The 22,543-nt window shown below is 36.8% G+C and overlaps 1 protein-coding gene across 3 annotated transcripts; it reads left to right on the top strand.

Moving 5' to 3' along the window:
- Positions 1–444: 444 nt before the first annotated feature.
- LOC125193803 lies at positions 445–5,203 on the top strand. Of its 3 annotated transcripts, none has more exons than XM_048091688.1 (3): positions 445–673; positions 1,110–4,906; positions 4,985–5,203. In XM_048091688.1, the coding sequence occupies exon 2, from the start codon at positions 1,635–1,637 to the stop codon at positions 2,550–2,552; it is 918 nt and encodes a 305-aa protein (XP_047947645.1). In that variant the 5' UTR covers positions 445–673; positions 1,110–1,634; the 3' UTR covers positions 2,553–4,906; positions 4,985–5,203. The 3 variants fall into 3 exon arrangements, with proteins under 3 accessions (XP_047947645.1, XP_047947646.1, XP_047947647.1); XM_048091689.1 differs by having other exon boundaries at positions 1,110–4,896; XM_048091690.1 differs by having other exon boundaries at positions 1,110–4,874.
- The last annotated feature ends 17,340 nt before the right edge of the window (positions 5,204–22,543 follow it).

Below are 22,543 nucleotides of genomic sequence, written 5' to 3' on the forward strand. Positions count from 1 at the left end.
GAAAATTCATTCTTAAATCTTTTATTTGAATTTTTCTTAAGGCCGCCCATGGCGTCGCGGGGCGATACCGTTCGGCCCTTCGCATCTTACTTTAACATTTTTCCATCTTCGGAAGCTCAATAAATTATTCGGGAATTAATTAATTAAGGTTCAAGCTTAATTTCCTTAAATTAATTCCAACCTCACATAATTAAATCTCGGCCCAAAATAAATAGCTCCTTGGCCCAACAAATAAAATCTCAGCTCATTTCCTCCATCTCAAAAATCGGTCCACTACTCAACGTAAATAGATAGGCCCAACCATAATAATATACTCTTAATTAATCCCAATGGGGCTTAGCCCAATGATTAAATTTGTCCATCAACTTAATTTGCCTTAGGCCCAAAGCAGAGACCCATTTATACTCCCTCCTGCACCGATTCTTCTCTTCTTCCCCAATTACTTTTATTTTCAAATTGAAATCCCTAAATTAGAAATGAAGTAGCGGCGCCTCCATCTTTTCCTCACGGTTCTTCGCCATTTCAATCGGTCGCCGAAATTCGCCGACGTATACTTTCTCCTCACGCCGCTCTCTTTCCTCCGTCGTCTCCGGCGAATCAACGCCTGTTGCAAGCACAAATTATCATATGCAATGAGCAAGCTGAGGTGGAGAGGAATAAGCCACGTCGACAAGTGAGTGTAATCTTCTAGTATGAGCTGGCAGAATTGTGCTGACTCAGCGAGAGAGTGCAGCTATAAATAGAAGGCAAAGGGCAGTTGTTATTGATTCATGAAAAATGTGTGTTAGCTTGCGAGCTAAGGTCATCGTGAGAATCCGGTGATCCGGTGATTCTCCGTTGAGCTCGGGCTGAGGATTGTGGATCCGAAGCACTTCTATCTTAACTTAGTTCGCATTTCATTATCGTTCAATTCCTTTGTTCTTATTTGATCATTTGAATCTATCAAATCATCCGTATTACATTCTGCAATTGGTGGTATTAGTTGATTACTTGAGTTCTCTGTTTTTGTATAAATTGTGGTGTTGATCTTGTTTATTTGGCATTGATTGATGGTGTTGTGGTGTGGATTGTGGAGTTGTTGTGTCGATTACGCTGTGGATCTTGTGCAGGTGTGACTGAGCTTGCGATTTCAGTTCTTCCATAACTGAAATCGCAACAAGTGGTATCCAGAGCTGTTCATCCTCGGGCATGACGGCGTCGGGAGCTACGGCGGAGGAACGTATGGCGATGGAGGTTGATAGGATAGGGGCACCTTCGGAGTGGGAGAGTCTATGGGAGAGGATTGGGGCATCTGTCTGCAAAATCCAGCGAGAACAAGAGGCGAAATTAGATAAGATATTGAAGTCACTTCAAGATCTGTGCTCGACGACGGAGGCCAGGGATGCGAGTTCCGGCGGCTGCAAATCACACTTGGAGTTACCTAAATTCTCCGACAATCTGGATTTTCATAAATCAATCGATGTTGATCGAGCAATTGTTGGGAGGATCTGATGAAGCAACCTAGCAGTGGGAGATATGAAGAAATTGACACAGAGTTGAAGATCGGAGTGGAGGCTTGTGGAAGAGTGCCGAAGGAAATCAAGGATATTCAATTTTTGTAGGTAACGGTGACTCCACTGCAGAAAACAAAGGAGATGGAGATATTCACGTCTCTTCCTCACGACAGGAAATCAACGGAGGTGAAGAAGGGGATGGAATTGGAGCAGGATAAACTCAAAAAGATTGAACGCCTATCACATGCTCGACAAAATGTGCTAGTGAGTGAGCTGATTGTGGGTTTACCTATCTCAGCCCGCTATAGTCTGTCATTGTCGTGGCTACTCAACTGGTTTCCGAGGCCTACGGTGAAGCTTAAGTTCGTGGCTGAATGTGATGCTGAGCTCTATGAAGGGTTTGATGGTCGGAGGAATGGGTTTTTGGGGTGTGGGAGATTTAGCATCTCCGAGGATAGAGAGCACTTGGGAATTCAAGGGGAGAATGGCTATGCATTGGTGAAAATGCAACCCGATCAGAGGAGTGGTGATCCACGGTATTCAGCAGGTGTGTTTGATGGAGTGTATTACGTGTCATATTTTGGAGGTAATGTGTTGGGAGATGGCAGTTACCCTCTGGGATCTATGGTACCGGGTGTGTCGATGGTCTCAAGGAAAGATCCCTGTTCTAAGAGGAAATCCTCTCCGGCTTCTATATTCACATTGCTTAAGGAGACTGGTGGGCTTGGCCATGTTCATATGGGTGAGAAGGTTGTTGCACTCGTCGTTATGAATGTAATAATGGTGCCATTTGCTATGAAAGTGAAGTTTCTTACTAGTTTAGCTAATAGGGTCTTCGATGGTGGCGGCATGGATGGGCCATTCATATGCATGCTCCACATGGGAATTTTTTGTTATATGATACTTCACACTCTGAGTGTAGCTATTATCACAGTCGTGCAACGATGCAACATGGCATCGCCAAGCGCTTTTGTGGAATTCACGGATGAGATCGACACTCGATTTTCATTGTTCCTTGAGGACAAGGAATTCTATGGGGGGAGTATTGACAGAAAATAAATGGAAGATGCAATGGAAATCTTATGGAAAGAGTATGGCCGTGGAGGGAAAGCCGATTATGTATGTGAAGGATGTTCTTGCAATTTATGAAAAGGAGCTTGGCAATTCCAGGAATTTGTTCTTATATTTTGGTGCTGATGCAAGGGCTAGCGATAATGGTAAGGTGAAGGGAAATGAATCGGAACAGTACGTTGCTGCATTTTCAAAATACAAGACTTGTTTACAAGCAAAGAAGCTTATGGAAACTGAATGTCTAGCAAATGCTAGCCAAAACGCCCAATTGAGGAAGCTTGCTGCCATTTTGAGTGTGATAAGGAATTTGAAGCGATTGTCAGTTAGATATCCTAAGCCAATGGTGAAGATGAAGTTAGAATTGTTTTCGTTGTTGAAGTTGTTGAGAGAAGCTGATATGTTGGGAGTTTCGAGGAGAAAAGTTGTCTACCAAGGCGCTCATGCTTGGGGGTTGGAGCAAGGACTTCAAGTGAATGCATCTAAGGCTCTTCCTTCTTCAACTAAGGAGACTATGGCAGTTGCTGATGTTCTAAACTCAGCACTTGATGAAGAGATAGCCCATGATTCAAAAGTCATGGTGAAGGGTGAAGAGGTTGGCAAGTACCATGATGCAAATAAGCTTACAAAAGGGCTTCTTGACAAGTTGGTCCAGAGGAGAGGGGTGCTGGATTCTGGAATCAAGTTGGTGCAGTATATTGCAGTTCAAGGCCTTTAATTGAGCCTATGACATTTCCCTTCTCAATGCAGGCTATTGATCACCTTGTTTCTGTTGGTAAGATTAAGTATTGGACTTGTCTTTGTGATTCCTTGAGGACAAGGAATATTAAAGGGGATGGATTGTTGCAAGCACAAATTATCATATGCAATGAGCAAGCTAAGGTGGAGAGGAATAAGCCACGTCGACAAGTGAGTGTAATCTTCTAGTATGAGCTGGCAGAATTGTGCTGACTCAGCGAGAGAGTGCAGCTATAAATAGAAGGCAAAGGGCAGTTGTTATTGATTCATGAAAAATGTGTGTTAGCTTGCGAGCTAGGGTCATCGTGAGAATCCGGTGATCCGGTGATTCTCCGTTGAGCTCGGGCTGAGGATCGTGGATCCGAAGCACTTCTATCTTAGCTTAGTTTGCATTTCATTATCGTTCAATTCCTTTGTTCTTATTTGATCATTTGAATCTATCAAATCATCCGTATTACATTCTGCAATTGGTGTTATTAGTTGATTACTTAAGTTCTCTGTTTTTGTATAAATTGTGGTGTTGATCTTGTTGATTTGGTATTGATTGGTGGCGTTGTGGTGTGGATTGTGGAGTTGTTGTGTCGATTACGCTGTGGATCTTGCGTAGGTGTGACTGAGCTTGCGATTTCAGTTCTTCCATAACTAAAATCGCAACAACGCCCACCGTGACCCCTTTCTCCTCCGCGAATTAAGTGGTGGAGAGGAGGCGTCGCCTCTCTCCCACAGCGTTTCCCTTGGTGAGCAGTCGTTCCCGGCGACCGCCTTTCGCTGATGCTCCAGCGGTGAAGTCACCAAATCGAGGGGAAAGGCGTCGCCTTTCTCCCTTCGTCTTTTTCTTCGTCGAGCGTGGAACTCAGGTTCGTCATCGCGCCTACGCCGTCAGCCTCGGTGAGTGAAGCCGCTGACCGCCCCGCCTCTGCTGCATCAGCACTCGCTTCATCGCCGGACAACCTAAAGCTAAGTTCTTTATACAACTTCTTTTAATTTTTTTGGCAGTAGCTTATGTTTTGAGATGAAGTCTTGTACATGCTAATGTTGTGGGAATCTATGGAGCTCTATGTTCTCTAAGTTCTTGGCTAAACCGTGTTGTTCTACAATGATGCAAGAGGGATTTGTTGAAGGGGGTTACCTCTAGAAATTGACTGTAGCTTGAATCTCTAGTTTCCAACATTCTCAAAGTCTACTCTCTCTTTGAAGCTCCTATGGGTGTGGGAGTTGTCTGCAAGAACTCTGCAGAAACTCTACTCCAAGCCCTCACACTCTCAAACTTTCCATTGTGGCTGAAATTTCAAAGTATATGAGGGTGTTCAACGGTGGTGTTGAGGGGGTTTTATTTATAGACAAGAGTGTGGTGTACTTGGGAGGAATTAAATGGTGTCCAGTCTCTTTGTTTTCATGCTGCAGAAAATCTCTTACTTTCTTGATCCTCACTACTTTTGATTAATGAAACTTGGTGTTATGCTTGGTTCCAAAACCTTGCATTGATGTGCTTTTGTTTGTTTTTGAAATGTACAAGAAGGTTGCAGGGGCTGTTTTGAAGAGAGGGTGTTGCAGGCATTGACTTGCCCTTTTTGGGTATGTCCTTAATCTCTCATTGGTAAAGGAAGGTTGCCTCAAGTTCCTAATAGTAGCTCCCTTTAATTCTTCTTGTCTCCCAATAATAAATGTTTGTTTTTACCTTGCAGGTGGAACTGCAAGTCTCGGCTGCCACCTTGCTGCCTTGGGCCCGACGGGCTGCTCGAAACGGGTCGCAACTTGGGCTTAAAGAGGGAGGCCCAAAGTGCATAAATGAAATCCTAGTTTCCTTCTCATCGCTTCGTTCAAACATTTGTAATTAGATGGTAGTTCATTATGTATGTAAGGTATTCGAACGCCTTTGGTTCGAAAATAACTTTTCTTGATTCCCCTCTTTCGTATGCATATTCGAGGTTGTTTTGCTTGCTAAATTCTTACTTTAGCTCTTATATCTTGCGAACCACTCCATTAAACATAAACAAGGAAATGTAACGGATTCTATTCAATCATGAATCAAGAGAACGAAAATCCTCTAGTTCGTCATTAAGCCTGAACGTAACAGGGTAACTAAAGAAGCGGGTATTACATTCTACCCTCCTTAACAAAAATTTTGTCCCAAAATTTGCTCATGTCACTTAAAAAGCTCTGGGCATTTTTCCTTCATCATGTCTTCTGATTCCCACGTAGCTTCTTTGTGGCCGTGATGCTTCCACAGAACTTTCACTGTCGAGACTGACTTATTTCTCAATCTCCTTAACCTTTCGGTCCAAGATTGCTTCTGGTTTCTCTTCATAGCTTAAATCTGGTTCGAGAATCATCTCTTTTTGGTGGACTGTGTTTGGGATCGAACACATACTTCCTCAATCGTGACACATGAAACACATTGTGCACATTTCCAAAACTCGGCGGAAGTGCCAATCTATATGCCACGGGACCCACTTCTTCCAAAATCTCATAGGGTCCAATGAAACGTGGTCTTAGCTTGCCTATGACGCCAAATCTCGCAATTCCTTTCGACGGGGATACTTTCAGAAAAACTTTATCTCCCGCCTTGAACTACAGATCGGTTCGGCGAGCATCTGCGTAAGACTTTTGTCTATCTTGAGCTTCCTTGATTCTCTCACGGATCTGACGGACGGTCTCTATCATCTCTTCTACAGAATCCGGTCCAAGCATCTTTCTTTCACCGACTTCATCCCAGTAAAGCGGTGATCTACATTTCTTTCCAGTGTAAGGTGTTTCATGCGCTTCACTCATGATCTCATTTCTGAGTGCCTCGTCATTGGCACAAACAATCTTCCTTCAAAAGTGATGGTGTTATCTGCCTCCTCGTGGTAACTTTCTTCTTTTCCTGTCCTCACTTTAACATGAATTTTCTCCAATGCTTCGTCACTCCTTTGAGCCTCAACAATTCTGGCCCTTAAGTTTGGTTCAATCACCAAGGTGGCGATCCTACTTTCCACCGTCTGCAGTGCTCTTACTACTTCCAGTCGCATCTTAGCAAACTCACGTAGGAGCTCCTCATTCTGCGTGAGGAAGGTGGCCAATTGGGCGTAGCCTTCCTGCTCAAGGCATCTGCCACTACATCCGCCTTGCATGGATGGTAATGTATACCACAGTCATAATCCTTGACTAATTCGAGTCATCTGCATTGTCGCATGTTCAAATCCTTCCGCTCGAAAAAGTACTTGAGGCTCTTGTGGTCCGTGAAGATCTCACATCGAACTCCGTAGAGGTGATGTCTCCAAATCTTCAAGGCATGTACCACTGCCGCCAATTCCAAGTCATGTGTTGGGTAGTTTAACTCGTGCGGCCTCAATTGGCGTGATGCATATGCAATCACCTTGCCATTCTGCATCAGCACGCATCCGAGTCCGATCTTTGATGCATCTGTGTACACCACATAACCTGTCCCTGGTGCTGGCACGGCCAGCACTGGTGCGGTGGTCAACTTTTCTTTTAACAGCTGCAAGCTTGCTTCATACTCCAGTGTCCAATTGACCTTAGCTCCTTTCTTGAGCTGTTGAGTCATTGGTCTTGCTATTTTAGAAAATCCCTCAATAAACCTTCGGTAGTATCCAGCCAAACCTAAGAAACTTCGAATCTCATTAGGTGTTCTTGGTGACTGCCAACGTTGTACTGCTTCCACCTTTGCAGGGTCCACTCGGATTCCTTCTGTCGTCACTATGTATCCAAGGAAGTTCACCTCGTTAAGCCAGAACTCACATTTGCTAAACTTAGCATAGAGCTTCTCGGCTCTTAACGTCTCCAAGGTGGTTCTCAGTTTTTCCTCGTGTTCCTTCTTGTTTTTCGAGTAGATAAGCACATCATCTATAAAGACTAGGACGAACTTGTCCAAGTACGGGTGGAACACGCGGTTCATTAGGTCCATGAACACAGCCGGAGCATTTGTAAGCCCAAAAGGCATTACAGTGAGCAAAAAACAGAGAACAAAAAATATATAAATATATTTACAATTAAGAATATAAATTAATTAAAATAATTATTTATACCATTATAAACAATTAAAAATATTATAAACAACATACAAACATACTTTTCAACCCACTCTAAATGAAAATTTTCATATTCAGCAAACAATTTTATACTGTTTTAATATTTGATATGCATATAGTAATGTAAAATAAAAGAAATAATAAAAGTGGAGATGCGTGGATGAAATAGAATAAGACATACGGATATAGGAAAATGTACTACTAAAGAAAAAAAAAACATATTATTTGAACGAATAAAATAATTCACCAGTTTAATCACAAAACAGGTATCCATAAATGCAAACATTAGTTCATAAATTTTGAAAAAATTCTTTATAAACAACATTAACAATAAAATCACCTCTACTATCATCATGATATCTACAAACTAAAATCTTCAAACATTCACAACTTGTGACTCTAGATATATCAAAATACATGACTGGAGACTGTTTTTTTTTTAAATAATCCAACACGAGAGATAGATTGACCAATACTATTAGTAATCGTCATTGCATACAATACATCCAAAAAAAAAGGTCATCGTTGGCATTCGAATGGCAACCTTGGATCAGACAATATTAAAGACATTTGAGGGACCAATATTATGGTCACCTGACATGATCAAGATTCAAGTTAACACCGAAATAAAATTTTCACAATCAACTAAGTTACTTCAGCCAAATTTAAATTCATTATAAGATAATATATAATTATTATAATATTTTAGGAAGCTTAATAAATCAAAATATAAGTAAAAGTATTGAACAATAATATAAAAGTATTATTTAATCAATAAACTAAAGTCAATTCAAGTCTAATTATGTACACTATATGCAGTAATTTAAATACAGATATATTAATAAAGTATACTGTTATAAGTTAACTATTAGGTATAAATAAATAAATAAATAAATAAATATATATATATATATATATAGGGAGATGATCAAAATAAGAATGTATTTAAATCCAGAAATGCAGTCCAAATCTTAGCCCTATGATTAGATGATCTAATGGTCAATAATTAACCCAAAACACGAAAAGTCATAATTAAGTAGTTTTAGGTCATATTATAAGATTTGGATTTATGTCATGTTAAGATCATTTTAGGTCAGGCTAACATAGCATGACCTAAAAAGAAACTAACTATGACCTAAAAATGCCTTACGTATGACCGTGTTCTGTATTTTCTGTATTTAAATCTGGTCTTCATAGATCAAAACCCTATATATATATATATATATAGGATTGTGATCAATTGAGATTATTTAGGCTAATTGAGAAATGAGATGCAATATCAGCCACTCATTTTTATTAAATGAGTGGTCCAGATTTTGCCACACAATAAATATTTTTAGATTAATTTAATATGAAAGGGCAGAATAGTAATTTTAACAAAAACAACAAAAATTGAAGAAGAAGCGGCTCGTCATTCCTCTCCGCCAACGAAGAGAAAGAGAGGAAACCAATTGCAAAATCGTTCTGGCAATTCCGGCGCAGCAGCAAGCGTCAACTGCAGTTATTGTACAAATTTTGCGAGAGGTAACTAAAAACTAATCTTTTTGTTTTATAATCCGAGTATTAAACGCAATTTTTGGTGGCGATTTTGGTTGTTTTTTTTGAGGAATCATTGAATTACGCATTCGTATTTGATGAATTATGATAGTTTGCTCTTTTTCTAGATTGAGTTTTGCTACGCTGATTGATTTCCTAATTCGTTGAAAATTTATGTTGTGTAATGCGGTGGTGTTCAGAACTCAGTTGTTGTGATGATAGAATGCAATTTGTAATTTGTTGCTCATTACTTGTTTGATGAAAAGCCTGTTAGAATTATGATATTATATTGTTCTGAGGTTGGTCATTGTTCTGAGCTCCGAAGCTGTCAAAGAAGTTTAGCGAGAGTTTCGTGAAGGAGGGGCAAGCGTCGGCGTCAATTGGATTAAACTCACGTAAGCAAGCTGTTCCGGAAGATATAAGGGAGAATTTTACAGGTGGTGTTTCTGATTCGATCGATTTGTTGACTTTTCATTGTGCTATGATTTTGTTGCATTAATCCAAAATTGTGGGGAAATTTTAGTGTAATCATGTGTTAGAATTGAATTCAGATTTGTTTCTGTGAATCATTTGTTTTTATTTGAAGAAAATTGCATTATTTGAAAAAAAAATGTTGATTATTTTGTAATCTATTTGCAATCTCAAGAATGTTGATTATTAGGATGGAGTAAATGTAGATCTATTGACATTTTATATAGCTATTGACATGTTGTTGACATTTTGCTATAAGTTGTTGACATTTGATGTCAACTACACATATAATGTCAAGTATGAATTGAATTGAAAATTTTAGTGTGATTGTGTGAGTGTGTGTGTTCAAGAACTGATGTTTTAGTATGGATTGAATTGAAATTGTTTTTCTTGGATAGGTTTAGGGGTAAAGGATCTGATGCTTTGTAGCTTCTTCTAGCAAATAGCTTTTCTGTCTGAATTTGTAGAACATTATTGTGACAGGTATTAATTCCAAATTTCCTCCCTTAAATAAATGAAAAATGAAATTTTGCTTGATGTATTGATGTGTTGAAGGCGATGATTAAGCTGAGTATTCCAGCGGAAGCAGGGCATTACGGTGTTCTGATTGAAAATTGCTGCAAGGCTAGTCATCATGATAGAGGTGTGAAGATGCTTGACCAGCTCATTAAGAAGGATATCATATTATAAGGCCTCATATTACTTTGCATATGGAACCGAGTGCTTACATGATGAAAGGTCAAAAGTTTTCTTCACTTGAGGTGGAAGCTTGTGCACCGGAGTTCAGGAGCGCGTGAACATGTACGCGCCACTTAGAGTGACGAATTTGAGCGCCAAGATCAGTTGTTGCTTCATATGTCTCTGATTCAAGCTTCGTGGCTGTGAAATTGAACGATTTTGCTTTTGATTCGGAAATGTGAGATTGTTGGAAAGTTCTAGATTTATTGTTGATAAGCTGTTGAAATTTTGCTGTAAGTTGTTGACATTTAATATGCAGGCTATTGACATGTGTTGTATGATCATGATGCCGGAACTTGTGTTAAATAAAAAAATTAAGATAAAATAGTTGTTAGTTTTTAACTGCAAGAATTGTTTTTGAGTTGTTGACACTATATAGAAGTTGTTGACAAGCCGTTAACATTTGATATATAAGTTGTTGACATTTTGCTATAAGTTGTTGACCGAGAAATCGTTGATTGCGTGAATGGAAGTCGTCGTCGGTGAAAGCTGTTGACATTTTGCTATAAGTTGTTGACATTTGATATTGTGGCTATTGATATGTGAATTATAAGTGTTATTTTTTAGTTGTTGACATTTTAATACGAGTTGTTGACATTTGATATTCTGGCCATTGATATGTGAATTATAAGTGTTATTTTTTAGTTGTTGACATTTTAATACGAATTGATGACATTTGATATTCTGCCATTTTAGAAATGAAATGACGATAATACCCCCTAGTTGACATAATGTCAACTATAAGTTGTTGACATTTGATGCAACCACTCATTCACAATTTTCGCGCGATGTCAACTATGGTGCACATCGTGTCAACGACACATAAAAGTCATGTCAACTACGGTACATATCGTGTCAACTACACATACAAGTCATGTCAACTATGTTACATACTATGTCAACTACACGTACAAGCCATGTCAACTACTCATAGAAAACATGTGAACAACAATTATAAGTCATGTCAACTACACGTACAAGCCATGTCAACAACAATCAGAGTTGTTTTTTAGTTGTTAACATATACTACAAGTTATTGACATTTTCTTGTTAGTTGGTGATATTTGATTTTGCTCTCTATTGACATCTATCGTATGATTTTCTTTTTAATTATAATATTTGTTTTCCGAGTTGTTGACACTTTATACAAGCTGTTGACATTTGGTTATAGGTTGTTGACATTTCAATATAATTTGTTGAACTGATTAACATTTGATATAACTGATAAGTTCAAAAGTCAGAATCCACAATAATAGTTTTAAAACCCATCCAAAAAATAAGTAAACATCAAACATTAAAATCACTTTTTGTTCACTTCTTATTTCTACGACTAAACAACTCCTTGTACTTGTTGCTTAGCTCAAGCAATTTGTCCATGTTTGCTTCTATCAAATCATGAGCCAGTTGTAACATCGGCAACCTCTGGTTATTGTAAATTGATGCAATCATCGTGTAGCAATACATTTGTCACCATATCTGATGGGAGTAGGTTCTGAGAAGAAGACCCAACTCCACTGTCATCTACATCAAGACTTTGTTCTTCATTCCCTTGCTGCTGCTCCTCATTATGAATGTATCTCTTCTTTATACGTCCTAAACCAAAAACTTCTGCACTGGTCTCTCTATCTTCTCTAGCCTGAAGATGCTCACTTTTCCATCCTTTCATTAATGGAAATGTCCGAGGAACAGAACGCTTGTCTTGTGTAACTCTGTCTAAGTAGCAGAGCTGCATATGTTAAAAAATGCATGTCAATTACTAGTGTGTAGTGTCAACTCAATACACAAGCCACTTAAATAACTAATACAACTTATGTCAGCTATAGTACAAGTTATATCAACTACACATACAACTCAATGTAATCATGTTAACGGTTAATAATCTGTAATGCAAAATGTAAAACATACCATAAGGAAGAGAAGTGGTCCTGCAAAGGTGTTCTTCTCTGTCTTCGACCAATTTCCCATTGCAAACTTGAGCACAGACATTGTATGTGATAAACAGTTGATATTTCTCACGTTATCCAGATCATCAATTATCTCTCCAATCTTAGATTTTATCATTCCACATGTTGATTGCTCAATCAATGCTGATTCTAATAGGACCAAGAACATTCTCTTGAACTGTGTTCCTCCTTGAAGATCTGCTAACATAAGTTGTTCAACAGCTTTATGGTTCACGTTTCCTGGTTTCGTATTACATTGTTCTGCTATCTCCCTCATGAAAGGTGCATTTCTTTTCCACTTATCTCTGGAGTAAGTAATGTCACCTCTTGGAAATCTGTATACAAGCTCCACATCCTCTTCAGTGATATGAATTTTTTTCCCATTATAAAGCTTTATCTTGCACTTTTTTTCATCAAAACTTTTTAATAATGAGAATGCTAATCTACTAGGAATGTAATCAATGTTGAAATGTAGGACACTCTCAAAACCCAACTCCTTCACAACATTAATTTGTTCCTAATTCAGTTTGCTTATTGTATCAACAAAAAACAAAGGCTTCCTTTTCACTAGAAGCATTTGAGATAAATTTTCAGCAATCTCAATCCGTTTTTCATCCTTTACTGAGATACTGAAGTACTCCTTTTTCGCTTTGATATTTTTCTGTTATTGGTTTAAAATCAAACATAATAAATCTATATCAATTATACACAATATCATGACAATAACAAGTATACTTTGTTGACAGCAAGTGCATGTATATTACTAAAATTACGTCAATAGATATACCAAGCACAATCAGAAGTTCAGTCATTAACAGGTATATCCCATATATAGCAAGAACAATTATCTTATTACTATTATGTCAATAGTTAAAGTTTATAATGTTGACATACCCTGTTGATTATCTTATAAAGTTTATGGCAAGCATACCCTGTTCACATAAATATGACTATGTAAACAACTATTCAAACAAACACACAATATGTCAATAGCTATTGATATACTACTACAACCATACATATGTTTTCTACAGCCATCCTAACAGTCATTCAAATAAGCATACACTATGTCAAACAAGCATACACTATGTCAATATAATTATGTCAACACCTATTCAAACAAGCATACACTATGTCAATAGCTATTGACATACTACTACAACCATACATATGTTTTCTACAACCATCCTAACAGCCATTCAAACAAGCATACACTTTGTCAAACAAGCATACACTATGTCAATATAATTATGTCAACAATCATTCAAACAATCGCACACTATGTCAACAGTATATTATTATAGCTATGTCAATAGCGATAAATTTAAAATGTCAATAATCTTAAAAATTTAAACAAATCCTTAACTGGAAGGTGATGCTTGTCCTCTTCCGTTTTTTCCAGAAGCATTGTTCCTTTCCATCTCTTCCGATTCTACCATCGCTAATCAACAAAAAAAATCAGCAGAAATTGATTTCATAAGAAAACGAATCCAGATGTGTGGTAATACACTAAAATCAAAGCAATATACTTAAAATTTGAATCAATTTCTTAACCTGAAGAAGTCGTTTCAACGACCGCCGATTTGGAATGCCTTTTTCTGGATGCAATCGCCGCTTCAGCTTCAACTATTTCTTCGATCCTCATTTTTCGAAATTAATTGATGTAGAAAACTGACCAAAATCTAAGATTAGGAGATGAATCGCAACGAAGAGGAGAGAAGATGCAAAATTGTATTTAGAATCGCGATGAATCGCGACAGAAACTTGGGAGAGAACTTTGAGAAACCGTTCGAGAGTTTTACAGAGTATTTAGAATATAGTTTAAACATTTTAGAACTGAAATGACAAAAATACCCCCTGTTGACATAAACTACAGGTTGTTGACATCGCGCGAATGAGTGGCTGTGGTTGCATCTCAATTCTCAATTAGGCCCAAAAATCTCAACCTAACAAGACCCTATATTTATATTTATATATATATATATATATATATATATAGTTGTGATCAATGTCGAACCAATTTTAAAGACCGAACTAGAGACCAAATCTGGGCCATTAGATCTAGTTTTTTTGATGAGATGTGCTGCTATGAAAATTTTTTCTGCTTCATTACTAGCCCATTTTACTTCATTGTATACGTTTATTACTTCATTCTGTACGTAATACCTTGAAACTACAACATGTTTTTACTTGCTTCCAGTAGGTTTTGAAATGATTCAACATATGCTTCATTCAAATTCATTGACGTGGGTTTTTGCTTGATTAACATTTAAATATGCAATTTATTCAAGTAAGTTTATTACTTCATTCAGAAACGTTATTACTTCATTGGATAAGATTTTTACTTCATTCCAGTAGGACTTCAAATGCTTCTACACATACTTCATTCCAATAATTTATTATATTATTCCATGTGTTTATTAAACCATATTAGCGCCATGGCGGTGGTGATAGATATTGTAGAGAGAAAGAATAGCACGCGACGGCGAAACCACATTTACGTACTGGAATGAAGTAAAAACCTAAAGTAAAAACCTACTAGAATGAAGTAAAAACCTACCAGAATGAAGTAATATATTCTGGACGAAGTTAAATCTTCGTAACATGTTAGTATGACTTATTTACCTTCGGATGAATTAAAATAGGCTCGTGATGAAGGCGAAAATAATTTATAAATTTCTGTATCTTATCCATAAAAAACTAGATCTAAAAGCCCTAATTTGGTAGGGTTCGGTGGTTCGGTCTTTAAGAGTGGATTTGTGGATAATGGGACTCTATATATATATATATATAGGGTCCGATTAGATTGAGATTTCTGGGCCTAATTGAGAATTGAGATGCAATCTCATCCACCCATCCAGAATATTTATGAAATGTCAACAACATGTAGTTTAAGTCAATAACGGGGTATTATTGTCATTTCAGTTCTAAATGTTTAAATTATATTCAAAATCCCTCTAAAACTCTCGAATGTTTCTCTCCCGAGTTTCTCTCCCAAACAATTCTGCAAATCTTCAAACATCACTTATACAATTCTGCAAATCTTCAAAAATCAATCAAACATTGTTATTCATCTCCTAATCCTAGATCTACGAAGTCAATTTCCTACATCAATAATTTCCAAAAATGAGGATCGAAGAACTAAATGTAAGCGAATCGGATGGAGCTGAAGCGCCGATTGTTGCCGGAAAAAGGCATCCAAATCGGCGATCGTTGAAGAGACTTCTACAGGTTAAGAAATTTATTCAAATTTTAAGTATATTGCTTCGATTTTAGTGTATTAAAACACATCTGGATTTGTTTTCTTATGAATTCGATTTCTGCTGATTTTTTTTTTGTTGATTAGCTGTGGTAAAACCGGAAGAGATGGAGTTGAATATTGCTACTGGTAAAAAAGGAAGAGAACAAGCATCTCCTTCCAGTTAAGGATTTGTTTAAATTTTTAAGATTATTAACATTTTATACAATAGCTATTGACATAGTTATAACAATATACTTGTGTTTTTTATAAACAGCATATACTTGTCATTGACATGATATTGTACACTGTTGACATATGTAAGTGGCATCTTTCTGCCAATTGTTTGATGAAAGTTCTCAATGAATTTGGCTACTGAAAGTTCGTCTGATTTTGATATCAATTAATTTCGTCCCGCTATAAAAACATGTTTCTCAGTATGAAATATCGGAATAATGTTTTTGATGCATGAATAAATTTGACAAATTTACTAAGTTTATTTGATATTCAACGGTAGTAAATGAATTATAGTTGAGGTCATGAGCTAGTAATCATGGAGAGCAAAAACTACCAATCAGGCCACTATGCCACCTAGGGCGACGAGCAGACGTTGCTCCAGTGCCTGCATTAGGAGCTTTACAATCTCAAGTTTCTAATCGTCGTGGATGATGTCTGGGACACTAATTCTTGGGATCGGATCGCGCACACCTTGCCGGATAAGAAGAATGGCAGCCGGATTCTTCTCACCACTAGGCATCGGGAGGTCGCTGATAAAATTTTCAAAAAATCTAGTTTACTTCATGAGATGCAGCTGCTCGGGCTGGAGCACAATTGGCAGTTGCTCTGTTATCTTACCTTCGGTGATATGCTGAAAAATGATAATGATGATGTTACATTGCATTGCCCTCCTCATTTGAAGGAAATTGGAAGATCAATCGTTGAGAAATGGAAAGGTCTTCCTCTGTCACTAGTTGTGGTTGGTGGTCTTCTCATTAGGAGACAGAAAAGATTGATTTCTGGAAAAGGATTGAAGAAAATACTGCTGATGCTGCAATGGGGGAGGGTTCCTACATGGAGATCTTGGCTCTCAGCTACATTTACTTGCCCGCTAGACTTCAAGGTTGTTTCCTTTACCTGGGTGCCTTCTCAGAAGATTGTGAGATATGTGCCTCTAAACTCATCAAATTTTGGGTTGCTGAAGGCTTCTTCCCAAAACCTACACTTCCAACACAAACCATGGACTACTATTGTGGATTCTGACTTTTGAACTTAGTAGTAAATAATATATATCAAATGTCAATCAGTTCAACAACTTGTATTGAAATGTCAACAACGCAAATACAATTCTTATAATTAAAAAAGAACAACTATGTTCTATTAATTTTTTTATTTGAAACAAGTTCTGGTATCATGTGAACAGCTTTCATATCAAATGTCAACAACATATATATAAATGTCAACAGCTTGTATATCAAATGTCAACAACTTGTATATAGTGTCAACAACTCAAAAACAATTCTTGTAATTAAAAAATAACAACTATTTTATCTTAATATATTTTATTTGACTCAAGTTCTGACATCATGATCATACAACACATGTCAATAGCTTGCATATCAAATGTCAACAACTTATAGCAAAATGTCAACAGCTTGTCAACAATTTGTATAAAGTGTTAACAACTCAAAAATAATTCTAGTAATTAAAAAATAACAACTATTTTATCTTAATTTTTTTATTTGACACAAGTTCTGACATCGTGGTCATACAATACATGTCAATGCATATCAAATGTCAACAACTTATAGCAAAATGTCAACAGCTTGCCAACAACTTTTATAGTGTGAACAACTCAAAAAACAAATCTTATAATTAAAAATGAACAAGTATTTTTTTTCTTTTTTTTCCTTTTTACCACAAGTTCTGGTATGATGATCATACAATACACATCAATAGAGAGCAAAATCAAATATGATCTTTGCCACAAAAACTAATAAGAACAATTATGTCTTCTCTTTGCCACAACTTCTGGCATTATGATCTTTATGACATTTTCCACAATGCCTATGAGGTTTATTTGCTTTTTCAATTGCTTTCTCTATGTATGTATCTATATGTAGTTGACATTATATGTATGTGGTTGACATGGATTATATATATATATATAATTGACATGGATTGTAATTGACATTATATGTATGTAGTTGACATGGATTATATATATATAATTGACATGGATTGTACACTAGTTGACATTATATGCGTCTAGTTGACATGAATTATATAGCTGATTTCAACATCTTCAATGACAGTTTCTGCAAATGGTTTGTCATTTATTTGTCATAAAAAAATCTTGATTCCCCAATCCAGCTCACATCCAACACAATTGATAATCCAAACCCTAAAACTTCCAATTCCATAAACGAATCAATATTGATTTTGTTTCGTCTCGCTCTTCGATGGCGCATTTCTGGAGCTGGATCAGTTGGTTCACGTATTCTTTGTTTTTCTGCATTTCTTTCATTGCTTCTAATTTCAGCTTCTCCAGTTCCAACCTCGTGTACAACAGCTTCTGCCCCAATTCATCCATTTCTCCATGCTGCCATTAATTCAAACATCGTTAATTTACACTGGACAATTGATTGATTAATTAAACTGAATGAATCATCATTAATTTACATTTTTTGTGAGATAAAAATTAAGAGATTACATACCTCTGCGTAACTTCAAAGAGAAGCCATCTCTCCCATACTCCAGAATTTTGAATTTGTACGTATCGAATGAAATGTTGCACAAGAACACAACCTTTACGAGTTTTGATGAGAGACAAAGAATTTAATGATTATATAGAATGGAAGGAGCAATAAAAGACAAAAAATCAGCACGAAACTTTACTGAATAAAAACAGCCTATTCAATTCACATTCAATAGCCAGAATATCGAATGTCAACAACTCGTATTAAAATGTCAACAACTAACAAATAACCCTTATAATTCACATATCAATAGCGAGAATATCGAATGTCAACAACTCGTATTAAAATGTCAACAACTAAAAAATAACACTTATAATTCACATATCAATACCGAGAATATCGAATGTCAACAACTCGTATTACAATGTCAATAACTAACAAATAACACTTATTATTCACAAATCAATACCGTGAATATCGAATGTCAACAACTCATATTAAAATGTCAACAACTAACAAATAAGACTTATAATTCACATATCTAAACCGAGAATGTCAAATGTCAACAACTCGTATTAAAATGTCAACAACTAAAAAATAACACTTACTATAATTTACATTTGAATACCGAGAATATCAAATATCAACAACTCGTATTAAAATGTCAACAACTAAAAAATAAGACTTATAATTCACATATCAATACCGAGAATATCAAATGTCAACAACTCGTATTAAAATGTCAACAACTAAAAAATAACACTTATAATTCACATTTGAATACTGAGAATATCATTTGTCAACGCATCCTCAAAATCAGCTTGCCACATCAAATCCCCAATCACAATCTTTGTGTTGGAAAATATTTTCAATTCAATCAAGTTCATCACAATAAAATGATTAAAATTGGGGAGAAACGCACACACACAAACGCACTAGCATTTCAATTAAGTGATACAAAATTTCATCAAATTGAACCTCAAATACTTAAATACTACTAATAACTACCAAAGTTAAAGGAGTACGAAGGAATTAGAATTCTTCATGAATTCAAATAATTCCAGATCAATCCAACCTAATCATGAAGAAGAATGCACAATCAAATTTGCTAGATTTCATCACTGCATTTTACTGTAACCGATAATATAAAAAATTGGAGGTGAATCAGCAAAACCTAATCAAATTAGGGGAAAAGAGAAAACAACTAACCACTGAATACGACAGTGCAATCAATTTAGCAACGACATCAGCGCCGCTGATGTGGTGTCTCTTCCGGCGAGGACAAAGCAGATCATGACGTCGACAATGAATTCCTCGTCGGATTGACCAGATCTGAGAGAGCTGAGAGTAAATCCTCTGATTTAAGCGTCGATTGCCGCCACAACTCCGATTCCTTCTCTCTCATGATTTTCTTCGCGAATTCACGAACCTCATCGATTTTCCCCCTTAGCTTCTTCTCCTTCCCCAAACCTTCATCATCGATTTTAGAGGGTACGCCGGAAGGAAACAGCGATGGCATTGTGAAACGCCGGAAAAGAAAAGAAACGAGAGAGAGATACGCGAGGGGCTGACTTCGGCGAGTAGCGATGGCACTGTGGTGCCAGGAACGAGAGAGAGGCGCAGCTGCTGGAGAGAGATGAGAGATGGAGAGAGAGATCGAAAAGCAGAGAGTAAGAGATGGGAGTTGTTGTTCAAGTTTAATTACTATAAAATTACCATTCTACCCTTTCATAATAAACTAATCTAATTTTTTTTTGTATGGCAAAATCTGGACCACTCATTTAATAAAAATGAGTGGCTAATATTGCATCTCATTTCTCAATTACCCTAAAAAATCTCAATTGATCATGGACCTCTATATATATATATATATATATATATATATATATATATATATTAAATGATTTCAAAATAATAAAAAGTACTTCCATCCTATCATAATAAAAAAAGTAGTACTCTCCATCTGTATCTAAAAATTTGTCACCTATTTCCTTTTTCGTTCGTTCCTAAAAATTTATCACATTTCACTTTTACCATTTTCTACTAACTCATTCACACTCATATTTTATTACTCTCTCCGTTTTTTAAAAAATAGCAACTATTTCCATTTTAGTCCGTTCTTTAAAAATAACAACTTTCAAACTTTCTATTTTAGGAAATCTTTACACCTCTATACATCAATTTATTTACCACTGATACCATTAAAATTAACAACTTAAAGTGGACCCCATGATCCACTAATATTAATTCCATTACTTTTTTCTTTCCCTCTCTCTTACTTTACCAAATTGTACATTAAAACTCGTGCCGTTTCAAACCTCCCTATTTTTAAAAAACGGAGGGAGTATAAAACTAATATATAAAAGTAGGATCCACATGTCACCAACTTTTTCAACCCACTTTCTACTGTACTCCCTCTGTCCCATTAAAAATGAAACATTTTCCTTTTTGAATTTTGCTATTAAAAAAATGAAACGTTTCCTAAAATAGAAACATATTTATCTCTATTTTTTTCACCTCTCTTACTTTATTCTCTCTTCATTAACTCACAAAACAACACTACATAAAAACTCGTGCCGATTCCCAAATATTGCATATGTAATGGAATAGAGGGTGTATTTTTTAAAACCCGTTGAAGATCAGCGAGAGTGAAGTGTGTGTTGTGTGTATTCAAACTTTCCAGATCCAGAGAATTCACTAGACCACGGGATCTAGGAACTCAGAGAATTCTCGAAATCACCTGTTGTTGGGCACACAATCACTTTCTGCCTTTCAAAACCCTCAACCCGCTATGCTAAAAAGATTAGTACTGGGAAGCAGGGATCAAATCCCACAGAGATGGATAAGTAAGTAAACATGCAAAAAGACCTGGACACTGTTTTTGGCTGCTGCCACGCATTTTGGGGTTAAGATTATATTCCTAGACTTGGGAAATGAAATGCTCTATCCGAACAGCTAGACCTAGGCAAGAATAACAGGAACATGCATGATGATAACCAGACGCACTCCAGATAACCTTCCAACTAAAACAATTACCAGACTGAGCGAATAACTTCCTAAAACTAGCCTAGACAGAGGAAAAACAGAGTGTGGGGACCATTTCCCAAAATAGCATGGTACGTATGAAAAGCTGTAGATTAACTAACTAAAGGCTTAACTAACAGCGATTTCATCTTCTCCAAACCTTGATCACGGAATGCAGAAGAAATACAGAGCAAAACGTAGATCGAAACAGGACAAACTAAATTAAACCGATTAATGCGATCAACAACTGAAACCTAAGCAGATCTACTATTACTAGACGAGGTAAACAAGAAAAACAGAATTTAAACATCAAAACCATGCAGATGTGAACAGATCCAAACAATGGATGCTTCATCCACTCCGGATCCAAGCTTCCTTCGGCAAACCACAACAATACCCATCTCCGATCACAAAATTTCAACCAGATTCAAACGATCAACTATGATCTCCACACAATCCAACTCCAAACTCAGATCAATCACCAAAAAGCATCAAAAGTAAGCGGAAAATGCTGCGATAACATAAAACGAAACCATAACAACGGATTCCACAACAAAATAGTGCAATATCCGACAGAAACTTAGCAAAATGCGGTTGAGCTTCGAACATCGAAGTCTCGGGAAATTCAGAAACATAAACTGAAAACAGGAAATAAATTGTATCTTCGCCTCCCGTGGAGACGGTGTTACACAACTCCGATGAATTTTCTGATCGTGAACCCCCCAAATTGAATTCCCCCAAGTGTGAGTGTAGAGAGCGTGAGAAAAGCTGAGCTAAACTAAGAGCTAAGAGATGATGATGGATGATTCATGTAAACCACGTGCTCTTATTTTATAAGGGACGGAGCTTCTAGACTCTTCCTTGTTCTTCCCATTCTGCCCTTGTCCGAAAATGCTCCTTCGTCTAGTAAATTCTTTTTCATTCCTCCTCGCTTTCTCTGCCAGCCTTCTTCTCCAAGTGATTTTCTTCTTTTTCCTGGACCTGACGTTTTCTCTACATACCTGGCTTACAAAACCTCGCCAGACCCGGGAAATTACAGAATTTAACCCCATAACCAATGCATGAAATTAGCCTTATCACCCGTGTCAGGTCAAATGATGACGAATTATTAGGGACGGAGGGAGTAACATATTTAATGTACAGGTCCAAAAGTGTTTTTGGACAAATGTGAAGGAGTAGGTCTATCAAATTGGGTATCCGCGGATACCAGATCCAAAATTTTCGAATACCCGATCCCGAAATTCCCAAAATCCAATATCCGATCCGAATTTGATTTCGGGTATCCAGTCCCGAAAAATCAGATATCTAATCCTGATTGTGATTTTAATTTTTTTTGAAGCGGAGAGGGAGCGGCGCCTACTTCATTCTTCAACTGAATAAGAATTTGAATTGGGAATTGGGTTTAGCCGTTTGGGAAGGGATTATCCTAATTTTACTAAGTCGGAATATGGGTTAGACTCAATAGTAAATAAGTAATTAAGAATTTATAAAATTAAAATAAACTAACAAATTTATAAAACTAGTATATCCCATGCGCGTTGCGCAGCTGAGAAAATTCGTAGTAAAT

The sequence above is a fragment of the Salvia hispanica genome, chromosome 6 (assembly GCF_023119035.1).
Source record: "Salvia hispanica cultivar TCC Black 2014 chromosome 6, UniMelb_Shisp_WGS_1.0, whole genome shotgun sequence".
NCBI lineage: Eukaryota > Viridiplantae > Streptophyta > Magnoliopsida > Lamiales > Lamiaceae > Salvia > Salvia hispanica.

Bases quoted from the DNA above. Each gene is read 5' to 3' on its own strand.
- LOC125193803 (XM_048091688.1), top strand. From the start codon at position 1,635: ATGGAGATATTCACGTCTCTTCCTCACGACAGGAAATCAACGGAGGTG.